General features: G+C 35.4%; 3 protein-coding genes across 4 annotated transcripts; 2 read left to right on the top strand and 1 right to left on the bottom strand.

The window, feature by feature from the left end:
* Positions 1-1,757: 1,757 nt before the first annotated feature.
* Positions 1,758-5,349, top strand: LOC133680570 (protein AUXIN SIGNALING F-BOX 2-like). The gene is made up of 3 exons (XM_062103587.1): positions 1,758-2,717; positions 3,770-4,265; positions 4,348-5,349. Exons 1-3 carry the CDS (start codon positions 2,266-2,268, stop codon positions 5,113-5,115), a joined length of 1,716 nt encoding a protein of 571 aa, XP_061959571.1. The 5' UTR covers positions 1,758-2,265; the 3' UTR covers positions 5,116-5,349.
* Positions 5,350-6,067: 718 nt separating this feature from the next.
* On the bottom strand, positions 6,068-9,794 carry LOC133680579 (protein CYSTEINE-RICH TRANSMEMBRANE MODULE 13-like). 2 transcript variants are annotated; one of them, XM_062103605.1, is made up of 3 exons: positions 9,516-9,794; positions 9,146-9,374; positions 6,068-6,286 (listed from the first exon to the last, which is right to left on the bottom strand). In XM_062103605.1, exons 1-3 carry the CDS (start codon positions 9,556-9,558, stop codon positions 6,238-6,240), a joined length of 321 nt encoding a protein of 106 aa, XP_061959589.1. In that variant the 5' UTR covers positions 9,559-9,794; the 3' UTR covers positions 6,068-6,237. The 2 variants fall into 2 exon arrangements, with proteins under 2 accessions (XP_061959589.1, XP_061959582.1); XM_062103598.1 differs by having other exon boundaries at positions 9,146-9,401; positions 9,516-9,714.
* A 1,863-nt stretch (positions 9,795-11,657) lies between these two features.
* On the top strand, positions 11,658-12,991 carry LOC133683283 (GEM-like protein 5). Its single transcript, XM_062106764.1, has 3 exons — positions 11,658-12,088; positions 12,196-12,473; positions 12,616-12,991. The coding sequence occupies exons 1-3, from the start codon at positions 11,698-11,700 to the stop codon at positions 12,820-12,822; spliced, it is 876 nt and encodes a 291-aa protein (XP_061962748.1). The 5' UTR covers positions 11,658-11,697; the 3' UTR covers positions 12,823-12,991.
* Positions 12,992-14,379: the final 1,388 nt, after the last annotated feature.

Here is a 14,379-nt window from a genome sequence, read left to right as displayed (position 1 = left end):
AGTTTGGTTTGATTGAGTTGTCGTCGGTTCTTAATTAGTAAGCTTTCTTTTGGTTATTTAGATAAGATATATACAGTGGGAATGATTTAGAATCTTTTTATCTTAATAAGATCTCCTATGCAAATTAATCCTAGTTGACCTTGTTCTGCTCTTAACTATTTTTTACATGGATCACCACGCAATTTCTCTGCAGATAGTAAATATATAACTTCTTCAAATATAGAAAAGTTAAAAACTATTCAATTCCTTCCATCATACACGATCCATTCATAACATTCCATACGTGCTATTTCGTGCTACGTATTAAGAAATGCTATGAGCACAGTAAACTCAGCTTTAGTCGGCTCAGCCCAATAGATTTATTTAAGACCCGATCAACTTGATTTGGGTTTCGAAAAAATCTCTTCGAATTCGATTGACCTAACAAGTCAAACTATGACCAAGTTAAAATCAAGTTGAACTTTTAAAAATCTAACTTGACATGTCAAATCATGACCTCGTCGAAATCAAGTTGGACTTTTAAAAATCTTTTCCCTTCAAAACAGCCTTGTTTTAACTTAAAAAAAGAGAAAGATTAAAACAAAGTCGTTTTAGTTTGGCTTAGGTCAATCCGTGTTAATTTACCAAACTTATGACTTGAACTTTGAGTCGGGTTATAGGCCGAGCCGAGTTTAATTGCTTTGCTTATAACAAAACTAAAATCATTGGTCTATATCTTATGTACGATCTTGACGAGTTCTAACGAATGACAAGTGGTATGATCAGTTTTATTAAATCAACTGAACCCATATATTACCGAGCCTAGCTTAGCAAGGTTAGCCGGCCGACCCACCAACCCAATTCCTAGCTAGGGTCGAGTTTAAGATCTGGTCTAAACTAGATTGGATTCATTATTTGTTTTTGGTAGATAAGAGAAAGAATTATCATAATCCATAACACTCAATGTGAACTATCCAATTTAAACATTAAATTAACTTAATCAATAAAATCATTTGAGTAAACCCTAAATGATTAGAAATCTAATTAATACAGCTTAGAGAGACATGGAAAGGGGAAAATAGCCATAGCAATCACATAGTATAACATCCACAATTACAGAATGGAAACATTTTCAAGTATTGAATCTGCAACACATAAATTTCCAGTACAGACACATTTATTAAACCCAGTCTTAGATTTTGTCAAAATCATTTCTCTCCTTTCCTTTTACTGGATTCCCTAATCATTAAAAGCTCACCCATTTCTCAATTATCCACAAAGCAAATCAGAAAAAGAAAAAAAAAACCCAACAAAATTCAGAAAAAATGGAAAAAATTGCTGACACACAGAAAAGGTCCTCATTTCTTGTGGAAACTAAATAAAAACCCATCTCAGAGAGTACAAAACCCGCATACTCTCTCCTCCTTATCATCATCTGCTCAACTGGGTCGCGGACGATGCCACCCCACATGGTGATGTCTACGTCAGAGAAAGCGAGTGCACTCACACTCGCGAGTACAAAACAAAAATCTTATCTTCACCGTGGCATCTAACGTAAATTAAACCAAAATCAATGTCCTGATAGCTAGCAATCCATTACTACTCGTCTCTTTAACAAGAAGACTTTTAGCAGAGATAAGGACACATGCATGTCACACCAACCAACGGTCAAGACTCTCTCTACTTTTTAACTAGATGACTCTCACCCTTAGATCTCTTAAAAAACCAACCATGGTTTAGAAACATTATTTATAACCATGGTTAAGTTAAGCTACTAGTCACTTCTCACTTGAGTTTAACTCAAAAAAACATTTTTTTCTCTGAGTTTAGAGAGAAGGGGAGAGATGAAAATCTGAACTTGAAGTAGTAATACGTGTTGGTCTCTCTCTTTATAACACCATTTCATTTCTTTGGTTTTTGGTTACTATTATTGTTATCATGGGGTTTTGATTTAGTTAAGAATCTCCAGTTATGGAAACCTTAGATTCTCAGATCTCTGTTTTTTTGATCAGTTTATGTTGTTTGTTTTTGATATTTTTTTTTCAGTTCTGTGTGATGTAATCATCACTATCTGATTCAACAACATTATCATTTCATAAAGAGAAAAAACCCAAAAAATTTTCCTTCACTTTCTCGAGAACGTTTGAGTCTTTTCTCATTTCTAATAAAACCCATTTGGTTTTTAGATCTCTAGATCTGTTTCCTTTTTTGTAAAGATCAAATTTTTTAGTTTCTAGATCTGGGTTCTTCCTCATCTTTGTTTTTTTTAGAAGTTTTTGAATAAAAATGAATTATTTCCCTGATGAAGTATTAGAGCATATTTTCGATTTTGTAACATCACAAAGAGACAGGAACTCAGTGTCTCAAGTGTGTAAACCATGGTACAAAATCGAAAGTACTAGCAGGCAAAAGGTTTTTGTAGGGAATTGTTATGCAATTAGTCCTGAGAGAGTGATTGAGAGGTTTCCAGGTTTGAAATCTATCACTTTGAAAGGAAAGCCTCATTTTGCTGATTTTAATTTGGTTCCTCATGATTGGGGAGGCTTTGTTTATCCATGGATTGAAGCTTTTGCAAGGAATAATATGGGGTTAGAGGAGCTCAAGTTGAAGAGGATGATAATATCCGATGAGTGCTTGGAGCTGATTTCAAGGTCTTTTGCCAATTTCAAGTCCTTGGTTCTTGTTAGTTGTGAAGGCTTCAGCACTGATGGCCTTGCTGCTATTGCTTCTAATTGTAGGTAAGAAATGCTTTCCTTTGTGGGTTTTTGTTTGATTATCTATCTAGCCATTTCAGTTTGTAATTATTGCTGATTTTTTTGGTTAGAAATTGTTTAAGCTTTATATTAGAAAATTAGGTTTCTTAACATGGTTTTGATTGCTAATTGTTGAATGCTAGTGCAAATGTCAGCACTGTTCGGGTTATCGTTGTTGTCAATTGTTGAATACAAGGGCAAGTGTCAAGTATGTTTGGGTTCTTACTGGTAATTAGTGGGGACTATTATTCTTAGTTTTCGTGCTTGTTTTGGAGTTTGGGTTTTGGTTTCTTTGACAGTATTGTACGGGGTTCTGCAGTTGTCTAATTGATGGTGGATGTGTGGCTATTAGGCAGTCAATGCTCTTAATTGCTTGCTAGGAGTTGAGCATAGAGTAAAGTAATGGAGTTAGCTTGGTATAACTTTATAGTGAAATTGTCGGATGATTCGGTGTTTCTTTTGTTTGTGATCTCGAAGCATATGTGATTCAGCTATATTCATCTTATTAGTACTTATAATGTTCTTTACGTTCCCCCTAGTGCCTATTTTGTGTTATTTCAATTCGTAATCTGTGAGTTATTACATGTTTTTTAAGTGTCTATATGTACACAGTCATCATTACTGGCCTGCTAATTAATACAGAAGGCTTTTCTATTTTATTGCTATTTATAAGGGTTACTGACGCCCCCATTGCTCAAAATATATATATATATATATAAAAGCTCCCTTTATGATCTCTGAAGTTCAACTTCTAATTTCCATTTGAGAACTTCTAATTTCCATTTAAGTTTTAAGTGCAGCTAATTGTAGTCCAGATGTTCATTCATGTTTGAGGTTTCAATTATTTGTGAAATTGTTATCCAATTTGATCTTTTAAAAGCATCTGAAAGATAAAATGCTGAGTAAACAAGGAGCAACAATCATTTGATTGATTTAATATGAATAGAAGAAAATGGCATGAGGGGTTTCAAGAGATGTATATATATTGAGATAGTTAGCTATGCTCTAACTACTTTGAACGTCATTCTTCGACCCAGGTTTCTGAGGGAGCTGGACCTGCAAGAAAATGATGTCGAGGATCATAGAGGCCATTGGCTTAGCTTCTTTCCTGACACTTGTACATCTCTTGTATCACTTAATTTTGCATGTCTCAAAGGAGATGTCAATTTAGCAGCTCTTGAGAGACTTGTAGCTAGATCTCCTAATCTGAGGAGTTTGAGGTTAAATCATGCCGTGCCACTTGATATACTTCAAAAAATATTGATGAGAGCACCTCATTTAGTGGACTTGGGTGTAGGGTCTTACGTGCATGATCCAGATTCTGAGACCTATAATAAATTAGTGACTGCTCTTCAAAAGTGTAAGTCAGTCAAGAGTTTGTCAGGGTTTCTGGAGGCTGCTCCTCAATGCCTATCGGCTTTTCATTTAATTTGCCCGAACCTGACTTCCTTGAACCTAAGCTATGCTCCAGGAATTCATGGTACTGAGCTCATAAAGCTAATTCGTCACTGCAGGAAACTCCAGCGCTTATGGGTATGCCTGTTCACCTGTTTTTAGGAATCACAAGTTCACTTGTTCTCACGATGACTGACAATGGTTTTTGCAATATCTGCAGATACTGGACTGCATTGGAGATGAAGGACTAGAAGTTGTAGCTTCCACTTGCAAACATTTGCAGGAAATAAGGGTCTTTCCTTCTGATCCATTTGTTGGGAATGCAGCTGTGACTGAAGTGGGCTTGGTTGCTCTTTCAAGTGGTTGCCGCAACCTTCACTCAATCCTATACTTCTGTCAGCAGATGACCAATGCAGCCCTCATAACTGTAGCTAAGAACTGCCCCAATTTTACCCGTTTCAGGTTGTGCATCCTTGACCCCACAAAACCGGACGCTGATACCAATCAGCCATTGGATGAAGGTTTTGGGGCTATTGTTCACTCATGCAAGGGGCTCAGGCGGTTGTCAATGTCTGGTCTGCTGACTGATCAAGTTTTCCTCTACATTGGAATGTATGCTGAGCAGCTTGAAATGCTTTCTATTGCTTTCGCTGGGGACACTGACAAGGGAATGCAGTATCTATTGAATGGTTGCAAGAAACTTCGCAAGCTTGAGATAAGGGACTGCCCTTTTGGTAATGCAGCACTTTTAATGGACGTGGGAAAGTATGAAACAATGCGATCCCTTTGGATGTCATCCTGTGACGTTACCCTTGGAGGCTGCAAGTCCCTTGCGAAGAAGATGCCGAGGCTCAATGTGGAGATCATAAATGAAAGTGACCAGATGGATATTACCGCTGATGATGGGCAAAAGGTAGAGAAGATGTTCTTGTATCGGACTTTGGCAGGGCGAAGGAAAGACGCACCAGAGTTCGTGTGGACTTTATAGGTGAATCTAGGGTGTGTTTTTGGCCCTACCTGGCATTTCTTTGTTATTAAGTAGTTGTACTTTGTTTAGGCCAGCTGATTTTATGGATTTTTTAGCCTGTTGGTGTTCTAGTGGCATGCTACTATTTTTTAATTTGTAAGAGATTTGCTACTTTGTACTTGGATGTTTTTATAAATACATAACTGTGCTAGTATTGGCATGATCAGCCAGTTCCATCAGGAATTGGATTCTCAAGTACGAGTTTGCCTACCTTCCAGTTGTGAAGATGCTCAAAGATTGTCAAGATATAGAGTACGGGGCAGAAGAGTCCTTCAACGAAGCAAAGCCTGTTTGTCAGCTCACCCATCAAAACATGACACGTTCCTTGTGGAGTTAATGAAGCTGCCATGTATTTAACCTCGCTTCTTTTGAATGCTGTTCGTCAGGATTTCATCAATGGAAGTTCTTCGGGTCAAGAAAATTCCAGCTGTGGCTAAATTTAGAAGCTACGAAGCATTTTAGTACCGCAGAAACGGAATCACAAGCGTTGGGAAATATATCGTATCATGTTTGCAGGCATCTAACGAGAAACTTGAACAATAGTCAACGTCAGTGCATCAGTGAATTCTTGGCTCCTAGCAGATGATGAGATGTTCAAAATTTCACATTGCGCAACTCCTCTCCTGTAGTTGAAAGTGTCCCAACTTATGCTTCCCCTCCAGAAGGAGAATTTTCCTGGAATCTTCGTGCTAGCATCTTTTGTTGGTTCTTTCTGATAATACAAGCAGTCCACCATTAGCTTTCAAGTTACAACCTTAGTTATTAATTTCATCGAGATCTTTTCCACCTTCCATGATCCCTCAAATGTCAGGAGTCGCCTATAAATATAAAGCTTTCAGCTTTCTCTGCTAGAAGCTTTCAGCACAGTAGTAATTAAAAAACAAGCTTTGCCAGATTTATCAAGGAAGCCACATTAAAGTCAAGAAGGTGCGCGAGACAATAGCATTGAGGCATATCTAAACTGTTTTCAAGTTGGAGGAAATGACACTATTAAATTACATGTACATAGAAATCCATACAATTCTAGACAAGAAGAATGCGAAACCATATACATCATTTGAAGCTAAATGAAGCAGTACAAATTTAGAAGCAGCATTCCTCCAACACACAACAGCAACATAGCGCGGCCAAACTGCACATGCACAATAAATAATCATTATTATCACATCAATAATGAAGAATAAAGGTCATCATTCAAGTACATTTAAATGAAGTCATTACAAAAAAATCAGGTAGATGCCATGATTATAAACATTGCAGGGTAAAGTAAGTGAGGATTCAGCAATCTAATATACCAACAGCTAAGCGACCGGGAGCATTCACAGCAAAGAGGAAGCATTAAGTGCTCCCCCATTTGCAAAGCAAATCGATGGGCAAAAGAATCCCAGATTGCTAACCAACCAGGTGACAAACCTATATGCATTTGCTGCATTAAGAGTTGCTGAAAGCCCTGGGACATGGAAACAAGATCTAATATCAAACAAGGAATGACATAAATGTTCATCGAAAGAGAAACCTCAACGACAATGATCACAAGGTATCAAAAGCATCCTGTTGATCCCAGGGAACCCAGACCTTATAGATACTGACTAGGACTGAAGTCACCCAATCAAACCTTGTTGACTTGTGAGATAGCTTGTGTTCTGACTCTTTTGAGAACTGAATCATACAAGTGTAAGTAGTATAGTAATACATAGACCAAGTCAGGTGTTTAATGTTCTATAGGGCTTATTCAAGATCCTTTGTTTCTTTCCAACTGCCAATTTTTGTGACAAGCATGGACGCTTATTTTCTACTCCATCTCAGGACCTTCATAGGAATAGTACACTAGCCAGAGCTTATTCTAGTCATTAAAAGCTGATAGATGCATATGGCAGCATGCTGTTGTATGTTGGCCAGCTGTTAAAGACCTTGTTTTCTGAAATCTGAAGTTAGGTTGTGACATTAAGACTTGAATACACCATTAAGCTCATTTAACATCCAAACGCTGTTATTAAGTGTCATAATTGTTTCAAACCATGTGTAAAGTTAGGTTGTAAGACAATAATAGATACATGTCGTTAAACTAATTCAGTATCTCCGACCCAGTCTTGCAATAGGTAGTTTCAAGTTTTATCATTGAACTGTTTCAACATGACATGTGGCGTGGAGAAATTTCAATGTGCCCCAACAATGGGACTTCAAGTAGTAGGAAAGGTTCCACAGAATTGGCGAACTATGATAATGAAGCAAATTATCCAGGTCCTGTAATAAGATTAAAGGTGCTCAACCAACTTCACCAGTTCAATGACATCCAAGCTACCTCGTATTGCTGAAGGAAACCCTCAATGAGTTAGTAATAATCTATTACAGATAGTTATAGGGCATGCTTTTTGGTCTAGTTATTTACTGCTTCAACCTCATGCTGAGCAATTCCAAATTAAATTCGAGCTAGGTTGATGAAGTTTTTAAGAAGAGAACAACTTTTAGTACTAAATTTTTCAACATTTTGGCTATTATCTGTAATCATCACACATTTTCTCCATTTCCTTTCTGTTACAAACTCCCTGTTTTACTCCTTCCTAGTTACTCTAAAACTTTGCATCTAAATAAGTTACCTAATGCCCTAACCAGAATTTAAAAAGAATCCAAACTTGCGCTAATGACATATTTAAACAGTGATGTAAGAGTATTCACACATTTTTTTGTAAAGAAGAGTATGAGGAAAATCCAAATTGATTTTCCCTTTGGGGCTTCAGTTAACAAGAATGCTGTAGATTAGAGCTCCAAGGTTCATTTGCTTTAGTGGCAAGAGAAAAACAGTAATTCTCAAATAACTTGCAATTCCAAATCACATGATAAAACCCAAAAGAAATAGAAGTCCTGGATTTTCCTTACCAACATCACTTTGAACTCGTGATGACAAGACAATAGAAATCTACAGGTATCTGAACTAAAAGGTAGTCATTGAACACCAGACATCAAAAGCCTCCTGCTAATTTAGCACCAATTTCACCAAGACCTTACAGGTATTGAGGAGGACCCAAGTCATCTAGTCAAACCTCATCACTTTCAAGTTAGCTTGTTCAGTTCTGGGTGGTTTGAATCCATTAAGTTTAAGCAGTATGATAATCAATTGACCATGGCAGGTTTTTAATGATACAAGGCTTATTCAAGACCCTTCCATTGCTTTCCAACAATCGCCAACCTTTGTTAGGTAGATGGACAGTTCTAATCTACTATATTGTTTTCAGAATCTTCATAAGTACTAGCCAGAGATATGAAATAGCCATTAAAAAGTGCTAGATGTGTATAGCTGTTATACGTTTAGCAAATATCTCAAACTTTGTTTTCCAAAGTTAGGCCGCAACGCAGATCTGCAACACAATGTAGCTTCTTTAACATAGGATGGCTTTTCTTTCATTGGGAATTATTTCAAACTCTTTGTAGTAAAGTTCGGCTGTAAGAAAAAGATTGACTAAACAAAGAATATGTGCTCTAGCCTTGCAATAGTTAGGTTTCCACAGAAGTAAATAGGTGGAGAACAACTTTCTGGTTCTCTAGTAGCTTAGATGCTCAACCGATTCCTACATAGATAATGTCCAATTCAATGCCATCCTACCCACCTCATATTGCTAATAAAAACCCTTAACAATTCAAGTGTGATTCATTACAGACAGTATAAGATCAGAGAAGTTTCTACTACGGAATTAGTTATCAGCTGATTAAACAGCATCCTAAACACTTCACAGCGAAACTGATAAGCTCGGAGAAGCCGCCAAGACTGAACTATTGGAACCAATCCTAAACACTTAAAGTTCCATCATTGATTGAATCCCATGATATTAAACTAAATTCAAGACAAGATCACACAAAAACAATCATCAATAATGGAATACCATAACATTAAACAAAATTCAACCCAACCACATAGCACAAAATCCCCCCCCCCCCCACCTAAAAAAAAAGAAAGCAAGACGGAAGAAACAGAGCAAATAGATACGAAACATACCAACCACGTAAAAACGAGGAGCAACCATCATCCTGGTAATGATGATGTTCATAGTGATAACACTCTTGGTACTGTTGCGGACCTGGAGGCGGTGGTGGTGGTGGATACCCTTCGGCGAAATACCCTTGGTACCCACGAGGTGGTCCCGGTGGTGGGTATCCAGAGTACCCTGGTGTTGGTGCTCCAGGCGGTGGGTACCCTCCGTACGGTGGTGTTGTTGGTGGGTACCCTGGTGGTGGGTAAGGTGGTGAGTACCCTGTCCCAATTTAAATTAAAAAAAAAAACATAAACCAAATTCTAAACTCAAAACAGAAAAAAGAAAAAGAAATTAATATTAATAATAATTAAGGAATTAAATGAGTTTGATTACCTGAAGGAGGGTAGGGTTGATGAGGGGCTTTTTGGTAACTCATCTTCAAGAGATTGAAGAGAAAAAGAAGATGATCGAGTGGCTTTCCTTTGTGTTCGTCAAGCGTTCAGGTTGTATAACTTGAAGATGAAGGAAGCCATTGATTTTCTTAACGGGTTTGTGAGGATGGTCTTAGTTTATGCTGGTGAGCGCTTTCTTGTAGCCGTTGGATGATATTGACAAATAATAGATCAAACGGTCTTGATTTGAAGGCTAGGTTACTGGTGCTTCTTCCGATGCCATAAAAGTCTGATCATTTTGTTCAGACATAAAATTCTTATTCATGTTTAGTATTTGTTTCGTGTATAAGACAATATTTTTTAAGAGAATTATAAATTTAATATTACCATATTAAAAATAATTTTTTATGGATGTCATGTATGTTATATAAATATTTTATTTGAATAAAAGACTTCTTATGAATAATATTATTAAAATATAAATATTGATATGTTACATCTAATACTTTATATCGAGTTTTGTTTTCTTTGGAGCATTTTAAGATTTTTTAATTATAAATATTACTACATAATTAAAATCAAAGAAAGTTTTATATTTATATTTTCATATTTAATTATATTTTTTCATCTTGTAAGAAAACTAAAATTATTTTTCAAATAAAAATGATAGGATAGTTTTATTTTAATAAAAATAATTGTTTACATGTATTGGGAAGAAAAAGAACTCTATGAAGTTGAATTTTAGTTTAAAATAACCGCGTAAGACAACTTCAATTATGAGTGAAAAAACAAATTGTTATAACTTGTATAAAGGATATGGTACGATGTGAAGTTTCATGGGCCAGATATAGAAGCTTCAAACCTTAGTCCATTTATGAGTTTACTGATACAAAAATTACTCTTAATTTTATTTATTTAGTAACGTGGCTGTTTAGATCAGTTTGTATATAGTTTGACTATTTTTCTGGGTCTTGAAGTTAACGATCATGTAATTTTTTAGTGACCCTGAGATTTGTGGGACTCGAACTGATAACCTCTATGGAGTAAATCTAGAATCTGATCAATTAAGCTTCATCCTTCAAAGTTAATTTACTTTTTATTACCACCACCACCACCACTACTACTATAAATGGTATAGTTATTAGACCCGATCTGGTTCAAGACTAGGATAATCTAAGATCTTGACTGAATCTAAATCTAGCAAAATTTAAATTTATAAGTAATTTGAAAAAAACTATTTTTTTTTTGTTGGGTCAATTTAGATGTCGAGTGATCTAGTATATATATATATATTGCTTCTTTTGACATTGGTGAGGAGATAGAAGGGTAAAATGGCTGTGATTCTTGGTTGGCGCCGTTCATTTTGGGTAGAGAATGATGCAAAACTGTGGCTGTGGGGATGTGTTTTGGCTATGAGAATATATATGTGGCTCTGACCATAGCATTTGAAGGAGACCGTTGCTTGTAGCTGACGAGAACATTTCATGGAACCGTACGTGTGTACTTGGACTCTCTTCTAATTAGAAATTTCCAGGGGTATCAACACGGATTTCTTCATTGTTAAGCATAAGAAGCAAGAGATATGAAAACGAGAAGGTTGACCATGAATGGTATACTCTCTTCTAACTTCTCGTATTTTTCTTAAAAGCTTTTCAGATTAATCTAGGTATGACTTGAAACCTAACTCCTTGATTGAGTCATCAGGTTTAATAACTATAATTAATAATATTAACAAGGATTAGATCTAGTGGTGAATTGCTAGTACTTCTTATTTGATTCTATTTATTTTTATGTTTTAAAAGTATTTTTAAAAAATTTAAATTTTGTTATTTTATTTTAAATTAATATTTTTATTATTATTATTTTAATGTACTAATATTAAAAATATTAAAAATATTATAATAAGCATCGAACTTGAGACACCTGTAAGATACCATTCATGGTCAACCTTCTCGTTTTCATATCCCTTGCTTCTTATGCTTAACAATGAAGAAATCCATGTTGATACCCCTGGAAATTTCTAATTAGAAGAGAGTCCAAGTACACACGTACGGTTCCATGAAATGTTTTAGTCAGCTATAAGCAACGGTCTCCTTCAAATGCTATGGTCAGAGCCACATATATATTCTCATAGCCAAAAACACATCCCCACAGCCACAGTTTTGCATCATTCTCTACCCAAAATGAACGGCGCCAACCAAGAATCACAGCCATTTCACCCTTCTATCTCCTCACCAATGTCAAAAGAAGCAAGCCCTTTTCATAGAACAATGTCAGACTCATTGCCTAGCACTTCCCGTCATTCATCATTCTCATCACCACCATATGATGAGAACTCGGAGAAATGGGGGACTCGTGTCATGGGAAATCCTGCTGTTCCTTCGTGCCATCCAGATAATAAAAAGGCAGCCTTATGGGGTGCAACTGATGATGAAGCCCAGAAGTTCCATCATCCATACCTCCAGTACAGCCCCATTGAAAAATCATCACGTAGCAGTAAGGAATCCATTCTCCAGGTGTTTAATTCTTGGGGCACCAAGGCTGACACCATCGCTCAAAATATCTGGCACAACCGTATGTAATTTTTTGATCATATTCAATAGATTTAAAATCTTTGATCATTTCAGATTTCAAAAATGAACTTTTTATGTTAACATCATCATGATCATTTTGTTCAACAGTCAGGACTAATTCATCTGTTCCCGGAGCCGCATGGGGCAAGGTGAACCTGACAGCTAAAGCATTAACAGGAGGTGGGTTTGAGGCTCTATACAAGCAGACATTCACAAGTACTAATCCAAATGAAAAGCTGAAGAAGACATTTGCCTGCTATCTGTCCACAACAACAGGTCCAGTTGCCGGAACCCTTTATCTATCTGATGCTCATGCAGCTTTCTGTAGCGACCGTCCCTTGTCTTTCACAGCACCCTCAGGCCAGGGAGCTTGGAGTTATTACAAGGTAAAGAAAAGGGTTACAAACCAGCATAAATTGTGTGATCAATAGCACCTAGCACAAACCAATATCAATGAAATAACTATTTAATGTCTTCAATATCTATCAGAATTATTTGAATTGAGTGTCAGAGGTTTGGCTGGAACAGGTAATGATACCTTTGAGCAAGATTGGCACCATCAATCCTGTAGTCATGAGGGAGAATCAATCCGAGAGATACATCCAGATCGTTACAATTGATGGACATGATTTCTGGTTCATGGGCTTCGTTAATTATGAGAAAGCATCGCGGCATCTAACAGAAAGTATCTCAAGTTCTGTAGGAAGCATAGCAGCAGAGCCGATGGTTGTATAAAATTTGTGGCCCTACCAGATCCCATTGGATTCTTTCTCAGAGAGATTTTCATTACTGGTCTTTTTTCTTCTTCTTTTTGTTAAAATCTCTACCATATACCATATCGCAAAGCATTTTTCTTTTCTATGATCTTCTCCTATGAATAAAATTACGTCATTATTTTGTCTCAGGGTATAGATAGAGCTCTAGATCATTCAATCAAGCCATTTTCGTTTTTGGTGAAATATCTATTTCAAAAAAAATCTCCTACGATCAACCGCACCACCCATAACCACACATGCTATCTTATAAAAAAAAGATGTGACGACATAACTAATAACACAAAAAAATATAGTTTTTAGCTGGCAGGAGACGTTGCACGAGTCGCTCAAAAGACACGACCACCTCCTACTTGTTGGCGCGTGCAACTACTTTTTATTTTTTAAATTTATTAAAATAACAAATCAAGATTCTTTCATAACACAAATATCGGTTCTCCATACAGTAGGTTATGAAAGAATCAAGTATTTGTTGTGCCAATAATTGCACACCACAAATGAAGACTCGCCATTTAACAATAAAGATATTAAGATTGATTAAGATAACAATTATAACACATATTAATAACAAACTTTCTTGAATTTAAATATTAAAGTTCATATTAAGTTTGTATTATACTTATTATCACATCATTAGTATAACCTTTTCACATTGAAAAAAATAAACTTAACTAAATATAATTAAGAAGAAAAACATAAATAGGTAAGATAAGAAAACATAGTTATGATATAAATTAACTACGTATAATAAAAAAATAATAAACATAAATAAGAGATTAACGAGAATATAACATAAAATAAAACTTGAATATTAAAAAAATACAAATTAAAGAAAGAAAGCAACAAATTATCAAAAAGAAAGAAAGAAAGCAACAACATGGATCTTGATGTGAAAACCAATATGTCTAAATATATGACAAATGTCTCTTTTTAGAGGATAAAATTTAAAACTATTAATTTAATGGCTAGACAAAATGTTATTGATAACATTATAATCTAAATAGATGGTTTGCATAAAAGTTATAGATATTTATCTCAAATTTTCAACTTGAGAAAATGATCTTATTTGGATTTCAGGACAGATTCATACTTCTATTTTGTTATTATGATTTGAACTTAAAAACAATTGTATTAAGTCTTGGTCTCTGCATAAATGTTTTAGACCTATATCTTATCTTTTTATTAAAGTAAACCACACTTAAATCTAGATCGAGAACTTCAGTTAGAAATTTAAAAACTAAATGGTGTTCTAGTTTGAATAGAACCAGCTAAACTAAAATTTTTTTTAAGCCTAACCCTCTATTTGTCTCTTCATACAAACCCCAATTTAAATAATAAAACACATCAGTAGGCCTTTTAAATTGCGAGATATACCTATTTTAAAAACCTACATTTAAAACCGAGCATTTATTATAAATTAAAGATATGTTATATTATTATACTTGTTATTATAAAACGGGTTTAAATTAAATAACTTAATGATACTTTAAGTGCAATATATTAATATAAAACCTTATCA

The sequence above is a fragment of the Populus nigra genome, chromosome 1, assembly GCF_951802175.1.
Source record: "Populus nigra chromosome 1, ddPopNigr1.1, whole genome shotgun sequence".
NCBI classification, from domain to species: domain Eukaryota; kingdom Viridiplantae; phylum Streptophyta; class Magnoliopsida; order Malpighiales; family Salicaceae; genus Populus; species Populus nigra.
The sequence above is the reverse complement of the archived record's forward strand: the minus strand, read 5'-3'. Positions and strand labels throughout refer to the sequence as shown.